The 22,488-nt window shown below is 33.6% G+C and overlaps 1 protein-coding gene across 1 annotated transcript in view; it reads left to right on the forward strand.

The window, feature by feature from the left end:
• GSTCD (glutathione S-transferase C-terminal domain containing) overlaps positions 1 to 22,488 on the forward strand; it is a 110,925-nt gene that overhangs the window by 23,302 nt on the left and 65,135 nt on the right. Inside the window, exon 5 of the mRNA XM_033105289.1 lies at positions 2,144 to 2,237. Coding sequence (XP_032961180.1) covers positions 2,144 to 2,237 — 94 coding nt within the window. The remainder of the gene's footprint in view (positions 1 to 2,143; positions 2,238 to 22,488) is intronic.

The raw sequence follows: 22,488 nt of genomic DNA on the forward strand, positions 1-22,488 counted from the left end.
TGATTTTAAATCTTATGGTTGTATAAAATTTGACTGGGACATTGCATTTACAATTTTGAAAAAGGAATGTTCAGATCTGAAAATAAGTTAAATTTTTTGTTTTCATTTCATTCAAACTTGATTGTAGATACAATAAAATTTCTTGTTTAAGAGAGCATTATTTTTGCTACTTACTTAGTGGATTTCTCTATGACATGTTTTGAAAGACAGTAAATATTATATCAAAATAATACATCCTGTGAATATATCAATTTTGTTTATACAGTAACTTCTCATTTCTGTATAGTCACAGTATTTTGTACCAATTACATGAGGACACATAAAATTAGTGCTAAGTGGAAGTGTAAAATAGTAAAGCATTTCTTAAGAAGACTCACATCTCACCTTTTTTTCCCCCTTCTGTATTCCTTGACGCAATCTTACCTCCAGAATTTCCCCATTCTCTAGAAGTTTTAAATGTATTTATTTAGTCAGTCCAAAAAATGTGCATGTGTCTACTAAATACAGTGCATTGGTCTGAATATTAGATATATGAGGAACAAGTTGGACTGCTCTCATAGTGCTTACTCTGGTGGAGGAGGTAAATAAAGAAAAAAATACAAATGTATATAACACATTAGGTAATGATATGTGCTGTCAAAAATAATGTAGGATAAAGGGTAGAGGTGATTGGGGTCGGAGTCCTTTTTAGGTAGGGTAGTCAGGAAGGCTTATCTCATGAGGTGAAGGCATTGAGCAAATAACCTGAATGAGTTGAAGATTTGGAGGAAGTGTTCTAGGCAGAGAATTCAGCTAGTATAATAAAATGACCCTGGGTAAGTCTACAGTGAGAAAGTACATCAGTAGTTGTCCAGAGCAGGGAGCTAAGAGGGGAGAATGAAGACTGTCTGCTAATGGGGATGGAGCATCTTTTTGAGGTGATGAAAAGGTTCTCAAATTAGATGATGCTCATGGTTACCCAACTGTGAATATTCTAAAAAACATTTATGCTTTAAAAAGAGTAAGTGTTATGGCATATAAATTGTATCTCAACATGGTTGTATTCTTAAAAAGACCCTAAGGTAGGAATGAGTTTGGTAAAATGAAGAATAGCAAGAAGTTCAATATGGTTAGATTAGAATAAAGAAGATGGAGAGAGGTAAATGAGGTCAGAGAGATACATGTGTTTATCTTTCTAGAGGCAAGTGAGTCCTCTGGACCTCTAGCTATATCTCTATCGCAACAAATTAATTTTATGCTATTTCCTTTGGGACAGGAATTCAGCTAGTTTCCAAAATGGAAAATAATCTCACGAACTAACTGATACAAATGGGTTAGTCATAGGTTCTCAAAGATTTTTCTTTTCAACAGTATATTCCTGGAGATTAAAAAAATAATAATAAAAAATAAAAAAAAAAAACAAAAAAACAACAACCCTGAACCATGGTTATCTATTCTGTGGCTGTCGACCCAGAATGTGATTGGAAGAAGTCTGAGAATCCAGGTGTATGCCATATCACTGTCTGTTAATCAAATAGATAAATGTACAACTTTTAATATGGGAAAGGAGGCTGAGAATTTTTTGAAGTATTGAAAAGTAGTCCTCATTCTTGAAAATGGTGAGAACTGTTTGGTTAAACCAGAAGGATCCTTTTCTAATGACATAGGAGGCATTTGTAAAAAATTGGTATGGATGCTATTTTGGGGCATCTGTTAAAGTGGGGACTTTTTGGTCCTGTAAATATAACTCCCAGGCTGTGGCAATTTTCATATATGTAAACACAGACATTGATGGACATATGCAAAGTTAGATTTTTATTATCTCTGTGTGGATTGTTTTTGATAATATTTTTATCCTTAGTTAACTTGTCTTTTTGACATCCAATAAGTTTCTAGGTAGCTATTACTTCTATGTATTTTCAGGTAATAATTTTTAAATATCACTTTTTATTATCTCAGTATAAAAATAATAGGAAAGTAAGTATGCTGTCAAAAAACTCAGTATATCATTTTTCTTATGTAACTAAATATTTTGAAGAAAACCTGATAATTGTTGATATTTGTGTTCTTTCTTACTAGTATAGAAAATATAATTTTGGCCTTGTAGACCATAACAGGATTTTATTAATTTATTAATTTGGAAAGGGCCTATTTCCTTTTCTAGGAAAAAGGCATTGAAGTGATGTTTTCTCCTCACCCTTGCCCTACTTGGACCCTTGATTGGAACAGTCTTCCTGCAGCAGTGAGCCCAAAGGAAGGTGAGTTTGTTTTTCTCCTTTAAATTTTACTCATAATCTGGATATTCACATCAGATCCATCTTCCAATTCTCTAATTCTCTTTTTGGCTCTATCTAATGTTCTGATTATCCTATCCATTGAATTTTCATTTTATTTTTATTATAAAATTTTCATATGTATGCATCAGTAAGATTTAATATTTCCCACATTTTTCTAACATTTGCTTCATTTATTCCATTTTTTTCTTTGCTGGAATACTTTGAAGTTAATCCCAGATTACATGTTATACTATAGTATATATAGCTAAGAAATATTGATGTCTTAATAATCACCATGTCATTATCACACATAATAAAAATTTACAAAAATTCCTTGATTATCTAATAACAAGTCCATAGTCATTTCCTCCAATTGTTTAAAAAAAATAAATTTATAGTTAGGTTTTTAATTAAATGTTTTTCATTGCTAGAAATTATATTTGATTTGTTTTTGATAACATTTTACTTGCTCATGTTTCCATTTCCTCTTTTTATAGTCTGTATTCGTTATTTCTAATACCTGATGTTAATAGAGGTGTAATTCTTCTATTTGTTGTTTCTGTTGACTTCACTCCTGATTTCTTATTTCCCTGTTACTTTTGTAGTTTTAGATTGTGAATTCATTTTTGGGTTACCTAAATCTGTGGGAATCTTAAGGGGCCTTACGAGGTTAGGAGTAAATTCCCATAGAAAAGAAAATTTATGTTTTCTCTGCTGGGCATTTCAAGGTATTAGAATTTAAGACCACTTAGCATTAATTTTTCAGCTTGAGATTCTTTCAACTTTTTCTATCAGGAGCTGAGGTTTAAATGAATAAGTTACCTTTTACCATTTTCCTTTGCTGTTGAGTAGACTTTTAATGCATCCTTTCATAGGTAATATAGGTTCTCAAGGTTTCTGCTGTCAGGTAGTGATATTAATTCCAACTCTTCACTATGCTAGGGCTCAAGGACTAGCCTCTCTTCTTTGTCTTACTGTTAAAGGTTAGATTCCTATTTTTAGCAAATACCATCTAGGCAGCTCTAGTATCAGTTCAAGATTATTACATTGCTTTTCAGTTCCCTAATCTCTTTTAAAGGCCTTATGGATTTTCCCTACTCTCAGAAATCCAGTTAGATATGTAAAGGATGATTGTTGAATTTTAAATACCATTTTAGGTATCTTTATGTGGGGAACTTTTTTGTAGCTCAATATTCTATTTCTTTAATTATTCATGCATTCTTTAGTTTTATACTAAGTCAAATATAACTTGATTTTCAAATGTCCTTTGAAATAATTTGCCTTTTGTTTCCATATTCTATTCTGTGATGCTTCCTAATATTGTCTGTATATTACTGATCAATTCTGTTCTGTCAATCAAGGAAATACTTTAGGATTCTTCCAGAATGGAAGAAGATTATGTTGGGCAGTTAAAAACTCTCCCTCAAAGATATTTTATAAAAATGAAATTCATTTTTGGTCTTTTATTAAATATAGAAAAAATAGTCACTAATGACTGTGTTAATGTTTTAATTTTAAATATTTTTGACATTTTGAAAATTTAAATGTTTGAAAACATTTACATGTTTTTTATTGTACTTTTAATGGGATTTTGTATACTCTTTGGTTATAATATAGGTTTTGAACAGGTTAAACCTGTAGATTATTAAATAAAAATCAGAATTTCATTAATATTTATCAATAAATAAAAAAAACAGAGTTTTATAAGTGCCACATGTTTTGCTTTCTCCATAATTAATTTACTATGAGACCAAAATAACATTTTCACTTATTATATGAGCAATCAATAAACAACCCAGAAATATGACATTAAACATTCATGTCTGGTTGTTTTACTGGTTATAAGTGCCTATCTAGAGGAGTTTATGGATAGCTTATTATATCCTTATAAATGGTTCACCTTGTTTTCATAAATATTATGACAAAGAGGGAGCTATCACAGAAGAGACACATTGTTTACTCACATTTCACTTACTGTTTCTTAAAAAGTTTATAGTCTCATTAAACTAAGGCAGAATTGTGGCAATTTGATTTTTTGTTTTCAGTTAGGGCAATTTCAATATTGCATGGTAACAGGATTTTTGTAAAATAAAATGATCATACATAGGGGTGTGGAGGTCACTATGAAAGTGTTATGGTTTGTGTTCTGGTATTTTCCTTTAGGACAGATTAAATTGTAGTGTTATTTTTGACACTTGGTTCATTTGGATATTGCAAAGACTGACTCCTTATACTAAATTCATTGAGTTATATCAAGATTATGGCACATATTATAAAAATCATTCTCTTTACTAACATAGTCTATATTAATCCTCATAATGGAATCTAATATATTTCTTAAGCCTGTCTAATCTCCTACCTTCTGCTCTTACCTATTTCTCTCCACATCTTACATACCATTCTCTGAATTTTTCACTGTTTTCCTTAACCTATATTTACTATCTCTATACTTTCACTGTTGTTTTTCCTGCAGCTTTAAATATTCCTCTTCCCACTTCCCATTCTTTTGAAATTATACTCCTCTTTTAGGGTCAATCAAATGCTGCTTCCTTCATTAAGCTTCTGCATAAGCTATGAGGTCAGCCTGCCTGAGTTTGAAACCTGCACTACTAACTAGCTAGATAACCTATGGCCAGATTCTTAACTTCTCTGTGCTTCAATTACCTCATCTGTAGAATGGGGATAATAGTGCCTACCTTATGAGATTGTGGTATATTCAATAAATTAATATATAAAGCACTTAGTACAGTGCCTAGTAAATAATAAATGTTAATAATACTAATATAGTAGTCAGAATTAATCTCTCTCCTCTCAACATTCCTGTAGAACTTTCTTATATTTCATTTTTGATACTTATATTATGCTTGTCTTTTACTATATTTATATGTGTGTTTTCCTTCTCCAGTAGACTGAGAGCTCTTTGACTATAAGAATGCTGTGTATAGGTACTCAATACTTTTTATTAAATTGAATTGAATTGAGACTACAGATTCTTTTTTTTTTACTTCCCATTTCTGTTTAAAATAGGCAACTTTTAAAATTCTCTGTCTCACATAGATTTAAAAGGCTAAAATAATTGAGATTATTTAGTTTGCAGAAAGAAAAACTGAAGATTTAATATACATCATCATCATTGTTATTACTATTATTATTATATTTTTTATGGATTGTTTTGGAATAAGTTTTAGATATCATGCCTCTACTTCGAAATACTTAACTATCTTCTTTAAGAATAAAGCTATTTTCTTACAAAGTCATATTACAATTATCTAAATAGGATATTGAATTCAGTACACACTCTTATCTAATCTACACTCCAGTAGATTGTGATACATTTGTTTTATCTCTTTAGCCTTCTTTAATTGTTTCCACATGACTAGATTCAAGTTAGGCATTCTGGGCAGGAACACCACAGAAATGATGCGGTGTCTTCTCTGTGCATTGTATCAGGAAGCACATGATGTCATTTTGGGCCCAGTGATGTTAACGTTAATCATTTGGCTAAGGTAATGTCTGCTCCCAACATTACCTACATGTTTGTTTATTCGTTGAGTTCTACAATATACGAACAATAATTTCAGAATTGCTATGCCCACCTCTCTGTGAAAAAATACACCTACTAAGTTGAATTCCAGATTGTTTGCAGTGGTTTTCATTTTTGAATTAAGGGTGTGTGGTTAAAGTTCTCATGCAGGTAGTTGTGATCAGAAGTTTCTGTATAAGGTAAATTATAAAAAGTGAGGCATGAAAGGAGTTAATATTGATCATGTTCCCTGATTGAAAATCTTCAACCAGCAGTCTCCTACAGCACTGAAAAGATCCAGGCAATTGTATACTCTCCATTACTATTTGTCCTCAAACAACAGTGATTTCCTACTCTAATGGACTGGGATAAATAATGCATGAGCCTGCGGATTCCCTTTTGATAAGTTGAAGGGCATTTCTGTTCTTGTCCTGTGACATTTTATCCTTGAAGTATGAAGAAGGGAATGGGTATAGTCTTTTGCCTTAAGACGTAGAATAGAGCTGCCCTAAGCCATTCACTCCATGCTGTATTTCCCTATGGCCCTCTCTGGTGTCCAGTAGTTGTTAGGTGGGTGGAACCTATATTAGGAGTTGCTCCTAGCCCAGAGTCGCCATGTTAATCACATAGGAGGGAGAAGAGTCAGAAGCAGGACCTTATAGAAAATAAAGGAGACAAGAAGATAGTTGCTTAGGTGTTGTTCCAGTTATAATTTCTTTTATTCTTATATTCAAAGTTCCACTGTCTTAGAAATATGGCCCAATTAAGTATACCTGAGGCCTTGGTTTTGCTTTTGAGCTACGTGAAAACACCATCTCCTAGGAAGACTAACATAGAGGCAGTACATAAAAAACTTTAAATATTCACCCTCACCCTCTACCACCCAGTTTAACGTATATACTTATTAGTTGATATAAAAGATAATTAATGGTAGAGTTTTACTAGAAAGAGATTGTAAGTTCTCTCTTTTCTCGAGAGGTTTAAACCCAGTAGATTTCATTTGCTTGGGATAGACATGTATGAATTCTTAGAATAAGAATTAGAAACTGGTATGTTCTAACTCCTTTTGTACAAATCACTGATTGAATTTATGGTTCTAGGAGAATGTATAATTTTTCAATCCTAGTGACAGATTATACTGTCTTAGTGGCAAGATATTTTCTTTAGCCAACCTTCGTTGGCTATATATAGGAATTATAGATGACTAAGGTTTTAAATGTAAAAGTTTATCCTGATAAGAATCATTTATGTAGATATCCAGTTTTTTTCCCCATTTGTTTTCTGTAAAATACTTTGGGTTGAAAAGAATAGATTGATGTTTGACATTAGGAAAAAAATAGAAAATAAGATAGTAATATATAATATAAATAGTAAAAAACTGGCCTTGATGCAAAGTCTGTACCCTCAACACTACCCTTTTGTAGCATGCTTCTATAAACCAACAGGATTTGGATAATCCAGAAGAGATTTGGATAATCAAGGGAAGAATGTGGTCAAAGTCTTTGGAGAGGGTTGGATCCACGGTGGACAATGGAAAGACTAAACTGAGCCTTTCCCTCAGTGGTTCTTCCCGTCCCTAGTGGATATGGTAAATGGCATTATTTATTGCTGTTTGTTCCAAGGCCAGGGATGCTAAAAGTTCACCATAACAAGAATTATCTCACTCACAATATAAGTAGTGCCCTCCTTTGGGGAATCTAAAACATAAAAGCTTGTTTTAGGGCCTCTAGAAAGGGTGTAAGGATGCTTCATTGTCCCAAACCATTGCTTTCCAACGTAGGACATCCATGAGAATCATTTGGAAGGCTTGTTAAAACAAATTGCTGGGCCCAATCCCAGAGTTTCTCATTCAGGTCTCCCAAGGGACCCTAGAATGTGCATTTCTGAGAAGTTTCCAGCTAATGCTGTATCTGCTGTTTTGAGGACCACACTGTGTGAAGTGTTACCCTAGGTAACTGATATGGTGCATGATTTGGCTGCTTTAATTTCAATCTTTTGTCACAAAAGGTGAACAACAAGATTAAAGCTTTCTAAAATTTTTGTTTACAACCTAAAATTATTTTTCTGCATTGATCATGGAGTACATCAAATATATTAATATTAACTTGTGCATACGTCTGAACCATTTGGTAACAATGAAAACTTCTACTTTAAGTTATTATACTGACAAATATAAATGAAAGTAGAAGTATCTTGATAATGTAAATAGAAATAACTCTGTCAAGAATTTCTTTTTCTGAAATACAAGTCTCAGATTCTTATTTTTCCATTTCACCACTCGAGACAAGACTCAAAGTTAGCATATTTGTTATCTTTTTAAAAAATGATTCTCTGGTGAGAAAATGTAAGGATATACTCTCCCCAACATTTTTTTTGTTTACATTGAATAACTTTAGATCATAAGGATGTTATATTTTGAACTTTTTGGCATTTAAAATACTAAAAGCACACCAAGAGAATGAGATCAAAAGATTTTTTGTGTTTTTTTTTCACTTTTCCAGGGAAAAAAATTTCAAACATAAATGTTTTTCATTTCTCTAAGTTATACTTAGCTGTGAAATACAAAATGTGACCATATTTGACTCAGAACTCTACAAGTTTATAACCATTTTCTCTTCTTTCAAGGGTGAGGTTCTCGAAAAGGATTTTGGTGTTCTACCAAAAGTAATACAATCTTTTATTTAAACTGCATTTTAATCTGAAGCTAAAGGCCTTTAAAAGAGTATATGTAGACAGAATTTATATTAGATGGTTTAAAATAGAGCAAGATTACAAAGAATAAATTTGTTATAGGTTTAGTGGTACTCTTAATTCAGTGCCAAAACACACACATGTACACACACACATAAGCACACAAAGATATACACACACACACACACTGAGATATTGGGATACAGATAGAGAAATATATATCACATATGTATTATGTTATTATGTATTATGAACATAAATGATGTAGAGCAGACCATGTGTTAAATTCCTCTCCTTTTCTAGTAAAAAGTTTGAAAAGTCAGTGAAAATAATAGAAGGAATTGAAACTGGCAGAGAGGTGGATAAAATTTTACTAGGCAAATTCTTCTAATTACTATAACATTAGACATTCCTTATATGAAAATGTTGGTCTTTTATAAAATACTAATTAATTATACTTGGTAATTGAGAGAGGTAGTACTGGTGGTAGGAATATTTTTATATAGATTTTAACGAGTAACTATTAGGTGAATTTTTTAATTAGAAAAAGTAATGTACTATGTTGTAATCTTTATTGGAGAGGAAGGTAACATAAATAGGTAGAGAACTAGTAGAAAGATATTATTCTTTTTTTTAAATTAAGTTTATCGGAGTGACATTGGTTAATAACATTATGTAAGTGTCAAGCATACAATTGTATAATACATCATCTGTATATTACATTGTGTGCTCATCATCCAAAGTCTAGTCTTCCTCACCATAAATTTGACCCCCTTTACCCTCTTCATTCTCCCTCTCTCTCCCCCGTCTCCTCTGGTAACCACCCTTCTGTTGTCTCTGTCTATGTTTTGTTTGTTCATTTGATGCTTTCTATTTTATGAGGTATGATCAAATAATATGATGAATGTTTAAATTTAAAAAACTTTATTACAATAAAAGACACATTGCCATTAATCCCCCTCAAAATACTTCCCCTTGCTTCAAACACATTTATCTCATCATTCTTGCCACTTTCTGAAGCAGTTCTGGAAGTCCTCTTTCGTGGATGTCTTTAGTTGCACTGTTGTGGCTGCCTCAGGACATGGCTGCCTCGATGTCCTTAATCATTTTGACTTTGGGGAAGAGACAGAAGTTGCACGGTGCCAGATCTGGTGAAAAAGGTCGATGAGGACACACCATAATGTTTTTATTTGACACGGAATTGCCATACCAGAAGCCATGTGTGACATGGAGCATTGTCACGATGAAGGATTATTTACAGCATACTTTAAAACACACCTTCTCTCAACTGTAGCTCACACCCTACTGACTACACCAAACAAGTTGAAACTTGTCACACACTGTTACTAAGGTTCAATGCACCACTTCCCGTATTGAAGATCCCTGCCTTTCCGTTGGTTGGCACTCAGCAGCAACATTCATCATATTTTGTGATCACAATGGAAAGGCTCCGTGTCATATGTAGCTTCTGGTACAGCAATTTCTGTCAAATAACAACATTACCGTGTGTCCTCATCCACCTTATTCACCGGATCTTGCACCGTGCAACTTCTGGCCCTTTTCCAAAGTCAAAATCACCGTGAAAGGTAAACGTTTTGAATGGATTCAGGACATCAAGGCAGCCACAACAGCACAAATAAAGACACTCACGAAACAGGACTTCGAGAACTGCTTCAGAAAGTGGCAAGAACGATGGGATAAGTGTGATTGAAGCGAGGGATAGTATTTTGAGGGGCATTAATGACAATGTGTCTTTTACTGTAATAATTTTTTAAAATTTAAACATTCACTGTAGTGTTTGATCACACCTCGTATATTCCACATGAATGAAATCATAATATCCTTGTCCTTTTCTGTCTGATTTACTTCGCTTAGCATGATACTCTTAAGATCTATCCATGTTATTGCAAATGGCAGTATTTCATACTTTCTTATGGCTGAGTAGTATTCCATTGTATATATGTACTGTATCTTGGTACTATGTACCAATCATCTATCGAGGGACTCTTGAGTTGTTTCCATGTCTTGGCGACTGTGTATAATGCTGCAATAAACATAGGGGTACATATACCGTGTTTCCCCAAAAAGAAGACCTAGCCAGATAATCAGCTCCAATGTGTCTTTTGGAGCAAATATTAATATAAGACCCAGTCTTATATTATGTTAGATAAGACCCGGTCTTATATTATAGTAAAATAAGACTGGTTCTTACATTAATTTTTCTCCAAAAGACACATTAGAGCTAATTGTCCAGCTAGGTCTTATTTTCGGGAAACACGGTATCTTTACAAATAAATGTTTTCCAATATTTTGGGTAGACACCCAGAAGGGTAGACACCCAGAAGAGAGATTGCTGGGTCATATAAGTAGCTCTATTAATATTTGGAGGACATTCCATACTGTTTTCCATAGTGGTTGTACCAATTTACATTCCTACCAAAGTGTATGAGAGTTCCTTTTTCTTTATAGCCTCTTCAACAGCTATTTCTTGTCTTATTGTTTATAGCCATTCTAATAAGTGTGAGGTGTTATCTCGTTGTGGTTTTCGTTTGCATTTCCCTTATAGCTAGGGAAGTTGAGCATCTTTTCATATATCTGTCGGCCATTTGTTTTTCTTCCTGGGCAAGTAGTCTGTTCAGGTCCTCTGCTCATTTTTTTATTGGATTGTTTTTTGTTGTTGTTAAGATGCATGAGTTCTTTATATATTTTGGATATTGGCCTGTTATTGGAGGTATTGTTTGCAAATATCTTCTCCCATTCAGTTGGTTGTATTTTTATTTTTTGAATGGTATCTTTGGCTATGCAGAAGCTTTTTGTTTTCTATTTTTATTTTTCAGTGTTACTCTCTTCGTATGAAATTTTAAAATGTTTAAAGTTTCTTCATGTGAAATGTTAAGTTTAAATAAAAAAGAACCATAAAATATACAATTTTATTATAATTGTATAGAAATAATACATTGATTTTTAAATCTCTCCCGGGGTGGGGAATTGGTGACTTCCCTTTGAGGTGGTTCATTCATCTCTTCCTTGTTTGTTTCCCACTTTTTCTTCTTTATTTGGTTCCTCCAGAACTGTCATGGTGTCAGATGCATGATGGGAGTCATAGTAAGTGCAATGCAAATGACATTATAATGGCATTAAAATTAGTTAAAGGGCATGTCAGTTTCATAGGGATCAGCTGAACTGGATGAAATTGGTTCTGTGTTTCTCTAGCTGTAGGTCATTACATACAGTCATTACTTGTGTAACCAGTGAGGCACCTCATGTTGTATCCTCAAGGAAATTGTCAATTTCCTAGGCCAACTATCCTGACTCAAGTTTATTTTGAACTTTAAATCACCTCAGGCGTGGAAATGACAGGGTTGTATAACATTGTACTACTAACCAAATTGTCTAGAACCACTTTGCTGTATACAAGGCCTGAAAAAGAAGAGTAACAAGATTAAATTCAAATTTAATTACTTCAAAGCCCTCAACAAAAGTAAGTGCAGGGCCAGTATCTGCCACAGAAGCAGCAGTTCTTTCATTAGGGGGGCACTGGTAAAATGGGCTCACAGTTTTGGAACCTTAAACCCTCTGGGTTTCATCTTTCTTTTTGTCTTCTGTTTTTAAGCCATAGAACCCCATTGTCTTCCTAGGAAAATACAATGTCCCCTCACCCCTTTTTAAGTGTACTTAACTGTGGCATGTGATTTAAAAAAATTTTTTTAAGTCTTTTCCTCCCCTCTTGGAGTTAAATTTGTTGTAATTCTTTCCAGTGTTATATTATGCTTTGTTCTATCCTCTAGGGTTAGACTTCAAGAACCCTATTTATAGACCATGTTTTTAAGTACTTTGAAAGCAGAGCCTATGATGACTGATTACCAAGAAAGTTTTTAATGGCTAGTTTATCTAGGTGGATTACAGAGACTCTTCTAAGAGTATTACTTTTTAAAACAAAATAAAAGTATTTGACATGAGAAGTATCTATGTGATTATACAAATTTATCTGAAGTTTATTTCAATTAGGTCATATGTAGGGTATAATAATTATTTGGATTGTTTTTGTACACAAATGAACACATTGAGAATTTATTGAAAAATCAAGGAAATTTGAGTCTATTCCTGATTTCACTAAGTCATTTATTATATCACTAGGCAAATTTGAAAGTTACTGTGGTTTTGTTTTAGGAATATTATCAATTCACTGATAAGAAATCTCAGATTATTCATTCAGGAGTGAATATCGTTAAATATTAGTATGCTTCAGAGTTTGAATTGCTTCAAAAGATTGCAATAGAATTTATGTGAGTAATGAAATCTTATTTCTGAAAACAAGCACCAGGCAGGGGTTCTATTTTTTTTAATTTGTGTTGAAATGTAGCTGGGATGGGATCAGTTTAAGTCCGCAAGACCTTTCTGGTTATTGGATCTGGAGCATCATTCTAGTGCTACTATTTTCAACAGCACCCAAGTTCTCTAGGGCTGGAGATGTGCTTCAAGTTCAAGATAAGGCTTTTTCTAAGAATTTCTTTCAGTAATTTTTTTTTTCTTTATGAGTTTTTCCAAAGGCAATGGGTACCCACAAGCAATGGGTACCATAATAAAGGCTTTGATGTTTTAGAATGAGGCAGCTTTGTGTGAAAATTCACAGAAATTTTACATTAATTATTAATGGATACATTTTTCGTAAGTACCCATTTTAAGTGGAGCCAAACTTGCAATAGGTAACATCCAGAAATAATGAATGGAAAAGAATGTTTGCTCCAAAACAAAGATATCTGCAATAAAGTATTTAGTTCCAGCCTTTAACATCATTTCTAATGAGGACAAATGAACAAACAACCCCAAAGCATTTGCAGTTATATATGAACTACATATCACTGTTCTGAAAGCCTTGAAAGACTTCTGTTTATAATTAATGCAAAACCAGCTCTGAATTAATTCCATTTTGTACATTTGCAAAGAGGTATTTCTTCAAATAATTTAGTGCTGGGATTGCCTTTCCAGAGTACTTTTGAATATTTCATACTAAGTTACTTAGTTTTTAAGCTTAAAAACTCTTGATATTGCTAAACTTTCAGGAATTACTATTTTTTAATTATAAATGTTTGTAATTACATTTAGGAGACAGAGGGGAAACTAATGATGTGGATCCTTATTTTTCTGCTAATGAAAACTAATTAGTATTCTTCATTTTAGTTTAAATTGGCATTCTCTATGTTATTCCAGACAGTTATGATTAAAATCAGCTCAACTACACAATGAACTTTATTATTCTGTGCTTTGAATCAACTCCTCTCAGCACTCAACCCATTCATTATTTTTATTTAATTAAGCCTAACTCACATTGGAGAGGTACCCGAAGCAAGGAAATTTCCGTAATGGCTATGCAATCACAATAGCTCACAGGCTCTGTAACAATACAGTTGTTCATGATTGAACCATCAGAAGAATTAAAAAAAGAAATTATCCTTAACCATAGGACAAAGTGTAGTCATAAATAGAAAACTGTCATTATTTAAATGGCATAAGTATACAGTATTAGTAATCAGTAGTATGTTTCTAGATGTGAATTTTATATACTTATTTGTAGAAAATTACTAAATTAGTTTATGTTGAAACCAGTGATTACATTAGAAAATTGTTTTCTAAACATGTAAGTAGAAACTTATATGCTTCTTAGGAAAAAAAATCTAAAAATTTTGCATATGGTTACATAGCAAATATTTTATAAAACTAAGGTAAGCTCAATTCCCAGGACAACTCCTTATCTTAAAAAACAAATTATTTTATATGATGGTTTTACTCTGACTTGTCCATTTCAATGACAGAACAAAAGTATTTTTGTGGCAGTGTGCACATTTAACCAACTAGACATCAAAAACTATGGGATTTTGGGGTGTGTAGAGATTAGATAGGGCCAAGCGCTCCCATTTTCTTTTTTTAAAGAACTTTATTGACTAAATACTTGCATGCCCTTGGGGATATTTTCACACTTACTTTTTTTCAGCAAAACAAGGAAAGAAAACCAAGCTGCCAAAGGCAATATTAAAGAAAATGACTTAGAAAATTGCTTTTCAGTCATGCCTATCTGCTTTCATTTAATCTGAATGCTTTACTATAAAATCAGGTAATTGTTGGCTTAATCTGAATATGATCTAACCAAAAAGATGTGTTAAAATAATTTTCTTTGTTTATAAAATACGTGCTTTGGATAAGTTTCTTTCAAATGACCTTAAGTCTCATTAATAAGCAATATTCAGTGTACACTAGATACTAGATTCTGACTTATACCAAGTCAAACTCTTTAAAAAGTAACTGTGAGTCAGATTCCCAACAGGAAAAGATAGCACATTGAAATTGGGATCATTTCAGGAGAATTTATGTGTAGAGAGATTAATTCTGAAATGGTTGCAAAAGGCAAGTTGCATTAAACCACAAAAGGATGGGGCAGGGACCCGGGGTAGCCACAGAGCTGTTTCCACCTCTAGGCCTGGCTGGACTTGGAGAGGGAAAAGAAAGGAGAGTAACTCAAGTATAGCAACCTGCTTTGAGAGGAGTGGTAACCTTCAGACAAGAGACCCCGGCAGCCGCAGGTGACTGTAGGGGTGAGAGTGCAGGGGAAAATACCCTGTCCTCATTCTTCTTTTCTGTTGCCTGATCTCCTGCTGGAGCTTTTCACTGACCATATCCTTCCAGATGCCAGAGGGCAAAGAAGCCTTTTGATGTAGCCCACGCTGGTCAACCTCCAGGACTGAGAGCTGGTTGAATTTGGAGGGGGCAAACCTAAAATGTTATGCAGAGGAATTATGGAAGATCAGAGCTGAGAGAAACTACTAGAGATCTAGAGTGAGAAAATTTGAGGCTCATGGAGAAGTTAAGCAACGTGCCTTGTGTAACACACAATCAGGACACATTGTCAGTGAGTTGAGTCCAGAACTCCAGTTCTGCGTCCGTGATGCTTTGTGATTGTGCCACAGTCACCTCTTACAGCATCTGTGCAGATACTCTGGGTGAAGTTACACTGATTTGTATTGCTATTGTCTTGGCAAAGTTAATAAAATTTGAAATGTATTAACCTGGGGGGTATTTTCCCATACTAAAGGAAATGTTTTGGAATAGTGGTGTATCCCCCAAAATTTATTTCACACCATTACTATGCTTGCCTGAAAATTACTTTCAATGACCATACCTATTATAGAAAATTGCTGTTTAATGTGATTTTTCTTAGTTCCCAGAGTTGTGGCGATAAGATAGGGAAGGAATTATAATAACCCTCTAATTTTTAGAGTCTTTGCTTAAGAGGCTTATAATTTTGAATTTGTTTGATTACAATTAAAAGCAGCATATATAACTTAATATATGAAGAATTTTCATTCCCAAGATGAATTCTACCCGTCGTTGTTGACAGATGGTTACTTTTAACATTTTCAGCTGTTCTCTTACCTTATTCTTTTCACTATGCTGTTAATACCATCTGGTCATATTACACGAAATAATTTTCCACTTGTGGACTGCACTGCGTTCTACTAGAGGTAAGGGTGGGAGATTATGGAGCATCTCTTCAAATTCAGCTCATATTCTTAAAACTCTTGATCACAATGCTTGTTCTGAAATTAAAAATCTTGCTTATGAACAACAAATTTTGTGCATTTCTCACATAAATGGTCATGTATTCCAGGTCCCTTTCTCCTTTCTCATACAGCGTGTCTTGTTAATAGTAATGAATAAACCCTTAAACTAAAACAGTTGTTTTTATGTAGGTTATTGCTAAGGTCTTTTATATCTCTGTATCGAGCAGTAAATATGATTGATGTCAACTGAGATTTTCTGCTGCAGCTGTGATCATACTATTCCATTGTAAATTTTGCATTGCACCCAACCTATTTCACAAGGAGATGCATTCCCTTGATTTTTCTAAGTGAGAGGCCCTTGTCAGGTTTGAGTGCCTATACAGTACAAAAGGTTCTAATTAAAAACAAAACAAAACAAAACAAAAACTGTTTCACTAGAAATACAACATTTTCTTCTTTGTAGAAAGCAGTAAACTGTAATTAGTGAAAGTATATTCTAGTTTTATAAATACTTTTATTGGACCTTTAAACACTTTCCTTATATACTTTCCTTTTATCAGGTAATGTGACAGGACTTGCCATTTAATATCAAACCATGTTAAAGACTTCAGTTACTTCATATAGTATTTAACTTTTGAAAAAAATAATTAAAAAAATTTGAAACTAGATACAACTATACCCTAATGTAGCTGCTCATTTTTAGTGATTCCATAATATTTCACCAAGCAGATTTAATATAGTTTGCTTAATTATCTGCAGTTGAATATAAACTTGCTCTCTCAACTAGCACACTATAGATTACACTACAATGAAAACATCCTGCACATAGTTTTTTCCATACTTTGAATTATTTTCCAGAAATGAGATGATAGCATCAGAAGATGTAAACAATTTTGTTGATTATGATGCATACTGTTAAATTGATTTCCAAAAGGGTTTTAACTAGTTTATTTTACCATCAGCAAATTTTAGGAGCTCCTGCTTCACTCCCACCTTCATTTGTGTTAGTTCATCATATACTTTTTTTGGTAAATTTTACAGGTTTGTAAGGAAAACTTGTTTTATTTTATGTTATTTTATCATAGCAGGCTTGGGTATTTGGATTTATTTTGTTTGATATCTGTGTTGTTACTTTGAATGAGTTCCTTAACAAAATAAATATATTAAATCTTACATTTAATAATCTGTAAAAGGTATTTTTCTCAGGAAATGTTTGCCTTTTATATATTTATAATTTAAAATATAATATATTTATATATTAGCAGCATGTTTTTCTTAAAGTTTAGAAATTGCACAGGTTTTATGTTTTAGTTCCATTTTGAATACAGAAAACAGCATCAGAAGTGGGCAGTTTCTGCAGGTTCTCAATAGAGTCTCAGATAGGCTAACCAATAGCAGAGAGCCTGTAAACTTTAGAAGTCAGCTAGAAAAGGTAAAATCAGATTATTTTTAAGCTGCATGTTGTTTTATTTTATTAATTTCTATTTGTTCTACCTTAACTGTTTAGTAAAGTCTTTTTAAAATACCAGCCTATCTCCATTGTGCTAATAGGAGCCCAATTAAGACTTTTTTTTTTAAATTGAGAGAAAATAACATACCCCAAGAAGGCAGCATGAAGGTGGATGTAGTAATTCAAGTTAACCCCACTTGAAAGGTAAAGCTTCGGGGGACAGAGTGGAGGCCACTTGGTCCAGTTGTCTCTTGTTCCTGGAGAGTTAATTATTAGTGGTTGTTTTTAGTTTCGATAAAGAAGGAGATGCCCTTACAAGTTATCTTCCCCACCCCCTAGTTCCTTGAAGGCATCGGATCAGGTATTTGTGTTTGTAACTCTTGTGCCTGGCTAAGTGACCAGCACAAAGAAGGCAGAGATTTAGTGAATGCTTGAATGAAATAACGAATTGCAAAGGGGAAGTAGTATAAGAGGCAATATTTTCAAAATTGAAAATATAATATTGAATCTGACCACTGAGCGTCCTCAGAGGAAGAAAATAAAGAAGTCTCTCTAAGATCTGATTTTTTGAAATTTACTGAAAATAATAATATCTGCAAACATCTATGTAAATTCAGAACAAAAATGGACTTGTTTTTCACTATTACAGTGAGACTCCTGTTTTTTAATGGAATGGTCAGTAAAATGCTACATATTCTTTAACACCAGTGTTTTGAGATAACTTGGTCTTGTAATTGAGCCCCAAACAACAGAGCATTGTAGATTTTGCACATCTCCTCAGTGGGCCATCTTGCTGTCGTCGGCCAAGCAATCTGAGATAGGAAGCCTGCGTGTTCTCTATCTTCACAGTATGAAGGACATCAGTCCAGAAAACTGGTATGCAGTCTAGTAATTTGGTCAGTTAATAGCACAAGCATTTTGCTGAGATTTGAAAAAAAAAAAAGGGGGTGGGGTTAGAATTCATCCCTACCCCTTTCGTGGGGTACAAAATACAGTGAGTTCTAAGTCAGTAAGGGCTGGCTGTCTCAAGAGATTATAGCCCGATGTTAAACTTGGAGAATCTGCTTCAGCGGCAGAGTTTCCTATTTGGAAGCTCATAGGAGGCGATAATGCCAATAAATCTATATTGTATTGGAATAGACGCCTTCTAGAGCTTTCTGTTTTAAGGAAAACACTTAAAAGCATCATTCTTTTTTCTTAATCCCCTATTTTCTATGAGACTTTGATCTTACCAGCTAGGTTTTGCCAACTCTGTTACATTGTAGGAGCATAATTTCTGTGGTTAAGAGATTACCGAATTGAAAAGACTGAAGCAATAAGTATTGTAAAAGTCCAGGAAGGAAAAAAGTTAATTTTTGGTTGGGAAAGATGACAAGTGAGTCTTGAATTTGGCCTTGAAACAGAGTAAACTTCAGATTGAAAGAAAGAAGAATATTAAGTATTTTAGTGTGAGATAACAGCATTAATAAGACTAGCAAGAGTAGGAATGAAAAGGGAATTTCAAATGAATGTCAGAAAATTAGTTTTATGAAGTAAGGACAGCTATGGATGGGTTAGTAATGTGGGTTCATCTTATTGAGAGCCTTTAATGTCTAATTATGCTTTTTTTCATAATAAAGGCCAATTTGGGCAGGGGGTTGGGGAGAGTGGGGTGCTGTTTTCTTTTGATTTAAAAATATATTCAAGGGTTTCACAAATCTTCGTTAGGACACATAGCAACTAATAATTCGATATATCCCTCTATACTTTTACATGTTATTTCCTAAAAATGAACTTCCTAGAGAGAACAGAGGTATCAGTACTGATATAATCTATTAATTTTCTGGCACTGTGGACATTACTGACGTTCTAGAGTATGAGTAGCAGAGACCAGTGACTTGTCTATTAATAAAAAATAAAAATAAATTAAAAAAAAACAACAACACCACCCAAACAGACTAGTTCATCATCCTGGAAAGACTATAGTAGTAAACTTACTGTATCTCTTATATTTATTGCATATAAAGCAGTGTTTGCCTGGCTTCTTGATTTGGCAAACCTATATTTGACTCTGCCTGTTGTCTTCCACCGAAGGGCTACAGCATTTTTTATGGACTCCTCCTTGGCCCCCATTTTGTTCATGATATAACGAAAACCTGGCATTTTTGTGCAGTTGACTGCTGGCTGGCTTGTTCTGCCATTTGTTTCTGGAGTGTAGCAGCGTGGTCATATACCATGGAAAGAAACTTGACCAAAAGCACATGGAGAGAATTCCACCTGTTATTACACTTTTGTTAAGGGTTCATTAGCTTCTTCTTGTGCCTTAAACTTAGGCCACCTTTTTGTGTCTGTGCGCTTCTTCACCCTCAGTTAAATCTGCCTGAATTTGAAAATTCTATTTCTGGAGTTGCTCTTTCCTTGCAGATTACTGAAAGACCTCATTTACTCATGTCGGGGAGGGACTGGGTACTGCTGGGTCCCCCCAGCCCCACTCTTCCCAAGGGAGAAAATTCCCCAGAGGTTCTGAGTGTGACAGCACATTCTTTTGCTTTGTTGTGAGATTAGAAGTGTCTTCAGTCCCTGAGGCCAGATTTCCAGTGTTTTCCCAAAGGAACTTTCCATATGGAAAATAGTCAGTCTTCCCTGAGTAATTTTTGTCACCTAGTAAGTGATGCACATTGGGGCTGTCAGCTTTGTGTGGGCACCTGACTAAAGAGGCCATATGAGTGGCAGATGGTGGCAATAGGTTATATGTTTCAGCCGTCAGCCTGAAATCCTAGATGGATATGTTCTAACTCACCTCGTTTCCCCCCACCTACTTTTTTAGGATATTGTTAGTACTTATACCAGAACTACAGTTTTCTTGGAGTTAGCTGCTTTTTCTAGGTCAATTAACACTTCTGATTTAAAAGCGATAAATGGTGAAAAAGATGAAAAGTGATTCTGGAGTGGGTAGGTCCAAGTGGATGCAGTTTGTACCTGACCTGGCAGACCTAATACTTCAAGGAATGTAGTAGCAGGTGCTGCTATTTTTCCAAACAGCAGTTTGGCCATGTTTGGTAGAATACACTTAGTGCAGTATGACATTGACATTTCAGAGCTGCTGGTTGCTTGGTACAGTGACCGGTTTCTATTGATGAAATTTTTGCTATTTTTACCTACAGACCCATATAAGCTTTTAAAAATTCTCAGTTGTAAATTGATTCATGCCTTTCTCTCAGGTAAGGTTGTTTGAATTTGCCTGGCTATTTTTATTCTTGAGTGTAATATCTGTTGAGAAATGTCTTTCATTTCGCTCTTCCCTGTGGGTTTCTCTGTAAAAAGAAATTTTAGATTTTTGAAAGATCAGTTAGTCAATTCAGCCGTTTGCAGTTAAGAACAGACTTAATTCATTCCAGACAAGCATGGTCTGTCTTATTAAAAAATATACTCTAGGTATAAAGTTTTAGTTATAAAATAATAAGTCATGGGATGTAATGTATAGCGTATGTATAGTGACTGTACTTAATAATATCATATTGCATCTTTGAAACTTTTTAAGAGAGTAGATCTTAAAAGTTCTCATCATAAGAAAAAAGCTTTATTGTAACTATGTTTGGTGATAGATGTTAACTAGACTTAATGTGGTGGACATTTTGGAATATACACAAATACTGAATCATCATGTTGTACACCTGAAATTAATGTTATATTTCAATTATACCTTAACCATATATATATGTATATATATATATATACACACACACACATATATTTATATATACATATTTATATATATACATATATATATATATTTATATTCTAAAGCTAAGTGAGTTTAAGAATAACTATCTGCTCAATACCTAACATGATACCTCCCTTGTTTACATGATGAACAAGATAAACATACAAACCATATCGAATCTGTCACAATATTTCCTTTTATTGTAGAAAGCTCCTCAACTTGGAAATTTTACATAAGTAGATTCGATTTAAGAGTTCAGAGGATATTAAGATTCCTCCTAAAAAATTTGGTTTTTGTGAAGCCCTTTATTGTTAGTCCACCATAAAAGACATCTCTACAAGGATGAAGCAAAGCAGAAATGAGAAAAAAGGAAAAGAGACTAATTGTACTTAAGAATTCAAGAGTTGAGCATTTCCTTCTCAGCTAGCATTTATATATGTCTTAAAAAAATTTATAAAGTACTTAGTGTGTGCAAAATACAGTCTTAATATCAACTCAGAAAGTCCACGTAACAACCCAGTGGTGTATGTACTATTATTATCCCTAATTTACAGATGAAGAAACTGAAATACAGAGAAATTACATTATTTGCATAAGGCCCCACAACTAGCAAAATGCAGTGCTGAGATTTGATGCAGATTGTGATTTAAAAGCATGGCCTTTGGAGCCAGTCCTAACCAGTTATACTATGCTGCTGCTGTGTGTTCATAAATAATAGATTGCATACTAATATTCAGTGTTCTGCTGTATCATGCATTTTGTCATGTGTTGCCAAAGGAGCAGTTATGAACATAACACAGTTCTGGTATTTTTAGAAGTCTGAAATATACTGTCTGAGGTGTACCAGAGAACTGTACCTTGCATTAAAATTTAGAATCAAAGTTACACTCTTTTGAGTATTCTGATCACATTTCTCCCGTTTGAAAGTATTCCAAGGCTTTTATAATGCTTTAATTCTCATCGAATCAAAAAATACATGTTTAGTAATAATTTGATTTTCCCCCAGAGTTGTGATTTCATCACTTCCAGGGGTCACTGATAAAGTCGGCTTAGAATCATTATTGGCCAAAAAAAGAAGCCTTCACATATTTACAGTTTCTCAGTCATTGTTTAGATTTGGTTGCATGCATTCTCTCTTACGTATATTCTTTAATATCTCATTGCTAAAAAACTTTTTCTCTAGAAGTGATAAAATTTAAAAGGGGTGGGCTATAATAAAAACAAAAACAGAACAGGAAATCACATCAAGAGTTTAACAATGTGTCTTTAAATTATACATACATTACATCTGTCAATCAACCAATAATGTA

This window comes from Rhinolophus ferrumequinum, chromosome 5 (assembly GCF_004115265.2).
Source record: "Rhinolophus ferrumequinum isolate MPI-CBG mRhiFer1 chromosome 5, mRhiFer1_v1.p, whole genome shotgun sequence".
NCBI lineage: Eukaryota > Metazoa > Chordata > Mammalia > Chiroptera > Rhinolophidae > Rhinolophus > Rhinolophus ferrumequinum.